The sequence below is a fragment of the Mastigoproctus giganteus genome, chromosome 11 (genome assembly GCF_048544385.1).
Source record: "Mastigoproctus giganteus isolate SK-2022 chromosome 11, ASM4854438v1, whole genome shotgun sequence".
Lineage (NCBI taxonomy): Eukaryota > Metazoa > Arthropoda > Arachnida > Uropygi > Thelyphonidae > Mastigoproctus > Mastigoproctus giganteus.
The window spans coordinates 30,768,562-30,781,076 of NC_143585.1; the positions used below are offsets into that span (position 1 = coordinate 30,768,562).

General features: G+C 35.4%; 1 protein-coding gene across 1 annotated transcript in view; it reads left to right on the forward strand.

Annotated features, from left to right (window-relative positions):
* trus (programmed cell death 2 like trus) overlaps nt 1–12,169 on the forward strand; it is a 33,422-nt gene extending 21,253 nt beyond the window's left edge. The window contains exons 4-7 of the mRNA XM_090384381.1: nt 2,721–2,902; nt 5,436–5,549; nt 6,878–7,035; nt 12,027–12,169. Coding sequence (XP_090240507.1) covers nt 2,721–2,902; nt 5,436–5,549; nt 6,878–7,035; nt 12,027–12,169 — 597 coding nt within the window. The remainder of the gene's footprint in view (nt 1–2,720; nt 2,903–5,435; nt 5,550–6,877; nt 7,036–12,026) is intronic.
* Nucleotides 12,170–12,515: the final 346 nt, after the last annotated feature.

The following is a 12,515-nucleotide window of genomic DNA, read 5'->3' on the forward strand; positions in this document are numbered from 1 at the left end:
GTTATTAATATATATGTATATAATTTAATCCACTAAAAAAATAAAATAACAAGGACAAAATAAACAAAATAATGCATGGGATATTTTTTGCAGGATGATTTTGCATACTTTTTAGGAATAAAAGCAAAAGCTTCAGATTGTGACCAACACAGAACACCTTCAGTTACTTTTAAATCAACACAAAAAAGTCACTTCATAGAAGAAAACATACACTGTGCTGCCACTTTATTAGGTACGCTTCTGCTGTGCACACAAATGGTTTGTCCCACGACATTACAAGTCACATGACCAAAGTTGTGGATATAAATGCATCAGAACAACCTTTCTAGTATTGGTTAAGCGTCAAACTGTAGCAAGAAAGGGGGAAATGAGTGATCTAATGGACTTCGAAGGTGGCATAGTAGTTGGTGCAAGACATGCTGGACAAAGCATCTCTGAAACGGCAGTTCTCCTGAACTTTTCACGCACCACAGTGTCAAGAGTGTATCGAGAATGGTGCAATGAACAGAAAACATCCTCTCAATGGCACTCCTGTGGAAGAAAAGCGCTTGTTGATTAGAGAGGTCAGAGGAAGATGGCTAGAGTTGTGGAAGCAGACAGCTCAAAATTTTGCACATCACGTCAGAATACAACCTTTGTGTGCAGAACAAAATATCGCAACGGACCACTAGTCTCACTTTGTCACGAATGGTCTATAACAGCCGATGGCCACATTGCGTACCTTTATTATCAGTGAAGAACAAGAGAGCACGCCTCCTGTGGGCACAGCAACACCAGCACTGGACTATTGAGGATTGGAAAACAGTTGCTTGGTCTGACGAGTTGAAGTTCCTGATGCATCATGTTGATGGAAGGCTCAGAATTTGGCAAAAACAACATGAATCCATGGACCTGTCATGTCTGACGACTACTGTGCAAGGTGGTGGGGGGTGGTGTTATGGTATGGGGAATATTTTCTTGGCACACGTTGACACAATGACTTTTTTTTGCTGCAGTGGCCCGCTCAGTTCCTGGACTCAATCCAATCGAACATCTTTGGGATGAGCTGGAAATGACTATTTGCTGGAGGCCTACACCTCCGTCAAATCTCAAGGAACTGCGTGATACACTCGTCTGCATGGTATTCCATTCCTGCACAATGTTTTCAGCACCTTGTTCAATCCATATCTAGACGAATTCAGGCTGTTTCAAAGGCTAAAGGGGCCTCAACACATTACTAGGTAGGTGTACCTAATAAAATGGCAGCACAGTGTATATTCAAAGTGCGAAGTCTGGAACACAACCTTTTTCTTGTAATGTAAGATGTCAAACAATTTATTCAGAAAACTTGAGACAGAAGATAAGCAACTTTTTAGTTTTTCAGTTTTCTGAACAATACATGAACCAACAACAAATACCTTTTGTTGTTGGCTGATTGCATTCTTGAACATCAGATGAAAGTGGCCAATGTGAGCAAAATTCTCTGTGCTGTATTCAGATGCCTTTAATACAGTATATGCATGCTTGTTTTACTTACAGAAATATTAAATAGTTATACAGTAAATAATTAAGAAAAGGCAAGATTAACAAATATGGTTGTAATAAACATCTGGGACAGTGCTGTGATTGTTTATTAGGCATTTTGGATAGCAGATTTCCAATATAATGCAAACAATATAGCCCAGAGATGATACCCTCCCTCACTTTAGAAAACTATGAAGATTTAATTAATATTAATTAAGATTAATAAGAACTAATCAATAAAGATCAATAAGTACAAATCAATAAAGATTTATTTTCAGGAATTAGTTGTATCGAATAGTAACTCTAATGTGCTACCATTAGAGTTGGAAATTCAGAAATATATGCAAAAAAACTACCTTTCCTGTTAATAAATTAGTAAAGGCCACCCTCTCTGACAACAAAATAAGATGAAAGGCACATAATGAATGTCACATAGGTTGATAGATAACAAACTGATTGTAGCACAGCATTTCATAGCAATTTTTCCATAGTTTTTATGTAGTGGAAAGGTACTGCCATGTTCCTGTGCAGTTTTCCAAAAATAAATAAATAAATTTAGGTAGATTATGAACTTTGTTTACCACCGGCAAACTTTTTATTGTAAGGCTATAATGTGTTTATTTGTGGCAGTTGAAAGTGCTAGTTGCCAGATATAAATACATCAGTACAAAGCTACCAATGGAGTTTTCAAAGGAATTAAGACGTGTTATTTAATTTTACTTTAATTACTTTGAATGGAATTTGGAGAACCAGTTCATTAGCAGTATTCAGAGAACAAGTTTTGACTCAAACTGAAATCATGCAGTTTCACTCATGAAAAAAAAGATTAAAAAAAAAAAAAAAAATCTTAAGGTCTGGATTTCGGACAATTCCAGTTTTTAGATAGCCAAATTGTGGACATTCCACTTGTACTAATATCATCATCATTAGTTGTTGATCTCACAGAACTGGCTGATAATTTTTCTGAACCCAGTAAACTTTATAACAGCATGTTGGTGCTATTTAAATGATTGTAAAACCTGATATACCATAATCTCTTTTGCCTGATCATATGGGTTTGGTTGATACTGCATTCTTAAGTGCTATGATATGAATGGATGTCTATTGAACCTATGTTATAAAGTTTACATATTTTTCAAAAGTATAAAATTTACTGTATATTAAAGAATTCTTTAGCAGTATGACTTTTTACAAAGAATTTCTTTTACTTTGAATAGGAATCACTGGAAATTAAGTGTAGTGAAAAATCAGAAACTGAAAATGAAAATCAGATAGCTTTTATTTCCTACTACATCAATGTTATTGAGGAGCCCAATGAAGGTGACATGAATGTTGATGACCATATTAAAGCTCTGTTAAGAGAGTATGAAAGTAATAGTGGAGATATGAATACACATGTGTAAGTTGTAATTATTTCACTTTCAGATATAATGAAAATTAAAATTAACATTTTGATGGTAAAATAATTATTATAAGGTGCATTAGCTGGAATTACTGTTGTTGTAAAAAGTGATATGTATAATTCAGTACTTCTCAGATACTACTCTTCTTACTAGTGATATATGCAGGCTCTGCTTACTAAAATAAAACACTTTTATTTAGCTTTCTACCCACTTGAATGGGATATTGAACTTCCTTCCCCTTTCCTTTTAAAGTAGTAAACATTGCATACAAGAAATGGGTTCCGGGCCAGCTTCCACATCATCCCCAGGAATGGTCTGATTTTTAATACTGTTTTGGTTAATTTAAATGGGTTATTGATATCCTGGTTAATAAAACTGCTTTATTTTACTAAAAAAAAAAAAAAAACATGAGGTTTACATCAGTGGTGTGAGCATAGTTGGTTGCTATATTGTGTGATGTGAGATGAAAAATTTATTGGTTCCTTTTTCTTTTTTTGTTTTTTCTGCATTCTCTTTGTCTGTAATGATGCATACTGTAGAAGTTTCTTAGTAATACTTTTAGTGGAAGAGGATTCATCAAATGTGGATAGGAGGGGATATTGAAATTTCTGTATTCTAGGACAGTCATATGGCAAGAGGAATATTAACAATTGCATAACTTTTTCTTGCCACAGCTGTTATTGTTTGTTATTTGGTTTTTAGGAGCATTAGCAACTAAGGCCATATTGCTCCGGGAATATGCGGTGGTCATTCCTGACCTTTCCGTATCCTCCGTATTTGGTGGTGACGGACTCGAACCCCGGTCTAATCAAGAAGCGTGTGCTACGCACTGCTGCTCCTTCCCACCTGGCTATGGAGGCGCCTCTTGCCACAGCATTCAATTAAAAATTGGCTGCACATTTTTTGTGGGGTGTTCCTTTGAATAAGCCACATGGTCAATTTGAATGAACCACATGGTCATGGCTGTATGTAATTTTTAATGTAAAGGATATTGTTTTTTTGACTGACATTAGAAGAGAATTCCACTGTATGTGAGATACAGCACAGCAAGAAAAATTTACTTTTCTTACTTAATCAGTTTTGTTACAAAATACAGGATCAGTCTGCTTGGTGCTTTTGAAGTTATTTTTTTTATTCATAGTTTTTTATCCAAATATTTGAGAAATGCTTATTGAATATGATCAAAATAATCCTCAGAAGTGCAGTATCTTGTATTTTATTTTACAAATACAAGATACTGGCAAGTGCAGTATCTTGTATTCATAAAATATTGAAACTGCGCTTGCCAGTTTCAGTTGCCAGTAGATTAAGTGACATTGGAAGATATGTCACTTAATCTGCTGGCAGGTGTCATAATATTTGCCATTCAGTTTTTAACTTGTTGGTAGTCACATGGGAATTATTTTAACTCTCATTTTTTTTTCCAGCTCTTTTGCAATTGAAAACCAGTATGTTCGTGTAGAAGTTACTTACAAATCTTTTCAAGGTTACTTACAAATCTTTTCCATAGTTTATTAAAAATTTGAGAAAAAGGCTATTGAATTGGGTCATTTGAAAATTGGTCTTGAAAATGATCTTGAAAGATGATTTTAAATTACTTCCAGCAGGCTGAGTGATGTTGGAAAAACATACATTTAATGTTTTCCATTCAGCTTTCAGAGTATCTTTGAAGTTCATTTTCATTTAGAATTTGGTAAATAACAATAACAAAAAAAAAAATGACTTGCTTCTTTGCTTTATAAAGTGTAAAAACTGTTGTTAGAAGTCTTTAGCCTCCTTTTGAGTTGCAGTGTAGTGTGCCCTTTTTAGATTGTTATATATGGACTTAAGTTCATTGAAGATAATATACTTTGAGGATTTTTATGGATTCACTTGATTCTTTTTCCCATAGGCTATGGATTTGATATCAGTAACTGTCATTTCAGCAAGATCACAGCAGGGTTTCACTTATTACTGAGTGAAAATGCGGAAATAGTGTTTTCAGGTAGATTTTCTGAGGTTAAATTGAAACTGTCATACTTTGCTATCCTTATTGCTTGATATAAATATGCATGGCTGTTTCTTGTGAGAGACATCTCAATGACAACGCCCCAAACAGTAGTCCACACAATTACTGATTTTGATAGTGGCAATAGATCACAAATTGTATTTAGTCTCCGCAGAAACTTTGTTATTCGTGCTCAGGAATTTTACAGGTTTCCTTTAGAATTTTGTGTCCCAATTGCTCTTAATAAATAGATTTTACTGGTTATGTTGTCAGTTTATATCAGTTATTTAATGCTTTGATGGTTTCATAAAGTAATGAATAAAATTATTGAAGTATTAAATGTGCCTATGAACTTGTTAAAAATATTGAAGTCAGCTGCATATTATTTACTATGTTGTTAGAGTAAACAAGTACCTCATTATTATTATGCATTCAGATGTGTTATGAAACTGGGTAGTTAATGGATAGATAACTGTGATAGTAATAAAATATAAATGTAAATAAATGTTGGCATTTATTTACATTAATTAATCTTTTCTTAGCAATCAAAAGTCCAAATTACTTGAGCAGTATGAGAAATCTGAAGTCATGCATGGAGATAAAATGTTTCATAAGTTTTGTAAGAGAATTGCATGCTATCCTCAGCAAATTATTAGGTAAGTTCTTTTTTCTTTTTTTTTAATAAAATAAACTTGTCTCATTGGTTATTGTAAAAATGAAGTTAAAATAAAAATTAGTTAAACTGTGTCACAAAGTGGTATGTTCTTAAAAGTGGAGTAAGTTAAAATCTTCTTTCAGGTGGAGGGATTAAAGCTTTCCCGGTGAATTATTCTATATTGGTTTCAGGCATACACAATAAATCATATAAACTGGTATCTCATATGAATTGGAATTCTATTCCAATTCATATGATTAATTAAAGTTTCAATTAAAGTTAGAAAACATTAAGATTATAAAAAAGAATTAGAAGTCAGTAATTTGAGAAAAAAGTTTGAAACTATTAACAGCTAAATGTTAGGGAAACAAAAATTTTTTTTCTAATATAATTTGCATTGAAATAAATTTAATCCAAGATCTCAATTAATTTTTTCCTTGAGATTTAATAAAATTTGAATCTGATGCAATTTTTATCTAGAAAATGCTTTAATTTGTACCAAGTATTTGTAAGCATACAGCCTCTATGCAAATAGTTATATCAGTAATGGCTAATAATAATAATACTAATATAACTGTTACATGGCTTCTCCTTGTCATGAAAGGCTTTTGTCTGTAAAGGTTAGTGAAAAGTACCTGTTCAGTTCATTAGCAACATCAGTTGACATACCCCTTGAAGTTATTTAAGCTTATTTCCCAATAACATTAGCTTCCTGTTCATTTGAAACATCACTATCCTTAGTATGTCTTGAAACAACATTGCCTTTTGCAGTTGCAGACAAAAACTCTGTGTGTAAGAATTACTTTGGGCCATATAAGATAAATGCATGTCTATGTTATCCTGTCCTCCTCCTCAGCTTGCAGTTTCCCTGAATTCATAATCCCTCCTTAATGATATTGGCAAAGACTTTTGCACACCTTTGTTGAAGTGTTTTCCGTCTCTAAAATAGTTCTACCTACTATATGCCCTTTTTGACTACATAGTGCTGAGAAGTGCAGTGTCATCACCTCTTTACTAGAAGTATGTTTAAAAGATGTACCATCTGTCTTATCAGCAAGCATTTGATTCTGATAGCAAATGAGAGGATTGAATATTGAGAGAAAGATGAGGACCGGAAAGAAGTTGTAATGAGAATGAGGACAGGAAAGTTGTAATAATTTGAAGTCAGTTGTTCATTGTATGTCAGTAGAACAATTTATTGTTTATCTGCAGATTACTTGTAGTCAGCAGATTTTTATGTTGTTTATATGAAATACTTGTGTATATCATGAAATATGCTTTTCCATGGCTTATTTTAATAACTGATCATCTGGATATTTTTAACTGTAGGTATAATTGGCAGGGTAAGCCTCTATATTTGAGCAGTCAGAAATCACAAGATGTGTCTTTACCCCCATGTGAGTACTGTAAAGAACCCAGAGTATTTGAATTGCAACTGATGCCAGCATTAGTAGAAAATCTTGTGTTAAAAGAAGCAAAAACAGAAGGTAAAAGACTTAAAAGAATCTTTATTTTGTAAATTTAATTTTTATTATTTCTTACCTATAATTACGGGTAGTATGAAATCTTAAGAATATTTTAGTATTAGTATTAGCCATATAGTGTAAGGAAGCCATGGCTTTTGCTGTATCAACCAAAAGGGGAAAAAAAGTTGATATGAAAATACAAATTATGCATTTCTCTCCTCACATAGCTGTCCAGTTGATCTTTGAATTTCTTCAAACTTTCAGCCTCAACTACCTGCAGACTCAATTGTTCCAGTAATCAACAACTTTCTGGCTAAAAGAAAACATCCTACAATCTAGTCTAAACCTCTTCCTCTATAATTTGAATTTATAGCGCCTAGTTGTGGAATTCTTTATAACTATAATTATTTCCCCTTATTAAATTCTCATTGCAGGCAGAAGTTAAGAAATAATCAAGAAGAACTTTTATAGACTTTATTCATGTACTTTGACCATGGTACCCCATCTTGGTGCATTGTTTCCCCCCCCCCCTTCCACAAACTCTGGTTTTTATACCACAAACAAGGCAAACCAGCCACATAATACTGGCAATTTTCAGGTATATTATATCTTAAATTTCAATATATATATTGAAGCCTCATGGTCTTGCTTGCCTAGGTGTAAGTTGTAAAGAGCTCATCCCTTTAAATTTAACAGCACTGATGCCTGTATACAGTTTTCCCTTTTTGTTCAAACTTCATATAAAAGTAAAAAGTAAAGTTCAGCCATTATCAATCCACTGCAGGATGGAAGCCTCCTCAACAATTCATGCTGAGGGGAAAAATGGACCATAATCTGCCACGCTGGTCCAGTGCGGGTTGGCAGATCGACCGTATTCAGCAGTCAGGGGCTTGAACCCCGGTCTACTCAAAGAACGTGTGCTACTGCACTCCCGCTCCTGCCCACTTGGCTACGGAGGCCCGTAGCCGAGTCTTCATATAATGTTTCTATAAATATATCTCTTGTTGAATTATAATAGTTTCTGACACTATTCCACAGCTTAATATCTAATCTTTAACGGACTGAATGTTAATATATTTTGCGAACTAAGGATTTATAATTCTAAATCCTGAAAATGAATTGGTGGAATTTAAAAATTAGTTGAACTATAGTGGAGAAGACTCTCTAAGCCAAATGAGATGCTTTGTGAATAGTAGTTTGGTGGATTAGAAAATATGTGGAATAGTTCTGGAAGAGCTCCATGGCAGCTCTTCTAATATATGAAATTTTGAGTTAGAATTTAGCAAACATAATTCAGTAGACTTTCAGAATAACAGCACCTTTGGGGGTTCGAGGTGCCGTTATTTCAAATTTTCCATTATCTAGAAAGTTTTATTTTTTTATATATTTAATGCAGAAATAATAAGGTAAAACAAGAAATAGAGAGATTAAGAATGCAATTTTATTAACTGCACATAAAAAACGGATGTGTTGACGAACCAATGTTATATTCTGCCATTAATACATTCTTGCTTATGCCCTGTTATATTTTCTTTATTATATCAAGTTTAGTCTACGCAGTAGCACAGTGGTATCATCACTGTCCTCCCCACACTGGGTGGAAAAGGCCAGTGTTCGAATCCAGTCGATGATGTGAGGAACTTTTGTTGGCTTATTTTCACTCCTTCGCTGAGTTAGTTGGTCTCGAGCATAGATAGCAAGGTTTTTTCTGCCAGAAACTGGGGGAAGAACACACAATGCACATGGGTATATGAATTAACGTTCCAGGTGACCCGAATATAATAGTTTGGATTATATCAAAGTTTGTCACTAAGCTTCTGTAACGTCTACAGAAAGGATAGACAGGATAGGAAGGGGGGAGGGGTTATGCTATTAGTTAAGAAACACATAAAAACCAAGGAAGTGAAGCCAGTCGACATCGCTGGACAGTGCAGTGTCAGTTTGGTGTGACATAAGCATTGGGAGATCAAAATTGAGAGTAGGAGTGTGCTATAGGCCTAATGACTCTGATGAGTATAATAAGAAACTGTACAGGGAAATAGAGTGGGCCAGTAAATCAGAGAGTCTTATAATGGGGGATTTTAATTTCCCAGATATTGACTGGAATTTGTGGGTTGGTCACTCACACACTAGCAAGGCTTTTGTGGATTTATTGGATGATTGTTTTCTACATCAGCATGTTCGGGAGGCAACTAGAGGGAGTAATACTCTTGATTTGATTATCAGCAGTTATTCTTCATGCATTAAGAATCTGCAGATAAATGAACCACTAGGTGGCAGTGATTACAGTGTGCTGAAGTGGGATTTACTCAAAGAGGTAACTACCATTAGGGGTAAAGGGAAGGGTTATTGCTTTCGTAAAGGCAACTACGATGGACTGAGACAGTATTTAAATTCTATACAGTGGGACCAACTGATCATGTTACCAACAGCAAATGCAAAATGGGAAGCATTCAAAGAACTTATCTTGGAAGCTACTAGGCTTTACATACCAGCTAAGAAATATTGTTCAAGGTTTAGGCCAAAATGGATGTCAGATGAACTAATGAGGCATATGGCAGAGAAGAAAAATGCATGGGATACTTACAAATTAACACATGACACAGAAGCCTATGATAGATACAAGTTGATATGCAACCAAGTTACAAAAGAGGTTAGGCAGGCGAAGGCAGATTACGAGAAATCCTTGGCAAGGGATGCAAAGAAAAACAGCAAAGAGTTCTTTACTTATGTAAACTCTAGAAGGAAGGGGATGAATCAGATTGGTCCACTTGATATTGATGGGTCAACTGTTGATGATCCTGCTCAGGTAGCTAACAAACTAAATGAATATTTTGCATCAACATTCACACATGAGGAGTTATTCAGCGAGGGGAATGCCAGAGGTGTATTCAACTCTAGCAGTAAGCTACAGAATCTTGAAATAACTGGGAGTAAAGTGGAGGAGAAACTGTTGAAGATAAACACAAGAAAGGCACCCGGGGTGGATGGGATCTATCCAGTTATATTAAAGGAGGCAGCAAAGGAAGTAAGCAAACCCTTAGCCATAATTATGAGAGCTTCCTTGGACTCAGGGGAGGTACCCACAGACTGGAGATGTGCAAATGTGACCCCAATTCACAAAGGAGGATCAAAGGCTGACACAAGTAATTATAGACCTGTGAGCTTAACTTCTGTTCCAGGAAAATAATGGAGGCACTGGTTAAAGAAGCACTGCAGGATCATTTAGACAAGACTTCAGTTATAGCTCGGACACAGCATGGTTTTGTTAAGGGGAAGTCTTGCCTGACCAATTTGATTGGATACTATGATGCAGTCACAAAAGAACAGGATGCAGGGAATAGCTTTGATATTATATACTTGGATCTTAGAAAGGCTTTTGATACTGTTGCACATGGCAGACTGCTACACAAATTGGAGCAGTGTGACATTGGAGGCAAATTGCTGCTATGGATAAAGGGGTGGTTGAGGGGGAGAAGACAGAGAGTGGTAATCAATGGACACTGCTCATCGTGGACTAATGTTATTGGTGGAGTCCCTCAGGGCTCAGTGTTGGGTCCATTATTGTTTTCTGTAATTATAAATAATATTGATGATGGTATATGAAGCTTAATGTCCAAGTTTGCAGACGATACAAAGGTTGGCAGGGTTGTCAAGGACACTACTGACACTATGCTACTGCAACAGGATCTGGAAAGGTTGAGCAGATGGGCTGAGAGGTGGCAAATGAAGTTTAACATTGACAAATGTAAAGTACTACACATGGGAAACAGCAACCCCAGAGCAACGTATCAACTCTGCGGTACTACGCTGACAGTGATAGAGAATGAAAGGGACTTGGGGGTGGTTGTGCAGGCAGATATGAAGTTCTCTGAGCAGTGCAGACGGGCTGCAAGAGTAGCTCATGGAGTATTGTCAATGATATACAGGAATTTTTCCAGCAGGGATAAGGAAGTGATTATTCCCTTGTATAAGGCAATGGTCAGGCCACACCTAGAGTACTGTATACAGGTCTGGAGGCCTCATTTCAAGAAGGCTGTAGAGCTGCTGGAACGTGTACAGAGAAGGGCAACAAGATTAGTGAATGGAACAAAGGGGTGCTCTTACGAAGAAAGGCTTAAGTTTTGCAAATTACAGTGTCTGGAGACTAGGCACCAGCGAGGTGATCTGATAGAGGTGTATAAAGCCTTGAATGGTTTGACCATGCTCAATGCTGATGGGATTCTTCCTCTAGCTCAGAAAAATCACCTGAGAGGGCATAAATTCAAATTGAGGAAAGACAGATGTAGGATAGATATGCGGAAATTTGCCTTTAGCCAGCGGGTGGTTGGTTGGTGGAACAGACTTCCATCCCTTGTAGTGGAGGTTGATAGCCTAAATAAGTTTAAGGCTCAGCTGGACAGGTATTTTAAACGAATAGAGGGGTGAAGTGGAAGTGGGTTTTTTTTTTTTTTTTTTTGGCTGTTGCTGCATAAGCTTGCTTTCTTGCATCAAATGCCTCTACTAATGCTAATAATGCTTAATGTTATTCTTCTTTTCATCTCTGTATCAGGTTTATTAACTTTAGGAGCCATGGTGAGGAGTTTTTAATTTAAAATAAATGTAAAACAGTGGTATAATCCAGGATATCAGTACAGAAGTCACTTTCAAAGTGACGAACGTAGATAAGTACAGTAATCACGCAACTTGCCGGTTTTTTTTTTTTTTTTTTTTTTGGCACTGCAAGACATCTGTGCTGTATGTAAACATTCAATCTCAATGTGCCGTTAGCTCAAATATTACATTATTTGGAGTGCCGTTATCTCAACAGTCTACTGTATTATGTATTGTTAGTTTTTTTTTTATTTATATATCTTTATTAATTATGCTTTCATATTTTCTTTGTGCTTTTTTATATCTAAATCAGTTATTTATGAAATTTTCTAATTTATCAAAAGGTTTTTATAAATGTCATCAGAAATTATATTAAAACAATTTTTTTTTTTTTTTGTTCTCATTTCACCTATGTATAGGTCCAGCAGTGGAATTTGGGACCGTAATTATAAGCTCATGCAGCAACAGTTGTTGGAAGGAAGGGGATTTATTTAAAACTGAGCATGTAATTTTTCATCCATATTCTGATAACCACCTTATTAGCAAAACACCGCTTTTATAAAAATTGGCATTGTGTATTTCGTCTTGTATAAATGCTGTAAATCTATTAAATATGTATTTATTCTATTGTTGAAAAGTAATGAGAAATATGTACTAAAAAAATTTAACATCATTTTCTAAGGATTCTTTGTCCACAGGTTAACCATTAACCATACTGACAGAAATTACAAAAAATTTTGATTGCATTACAATTGACATAAACGGTATGTGACTTGTCATCCATGACAGTACAGTCGTTTTGTCCCTTGTTACTTATTGCTTCAATTCCTGTCAATGAGGAATTTATAAAGTCCTCTCCAATTGAGGCTGTTGTTAGCTGATTTCAGGTGGAGGAAGCAGGGCTTTTC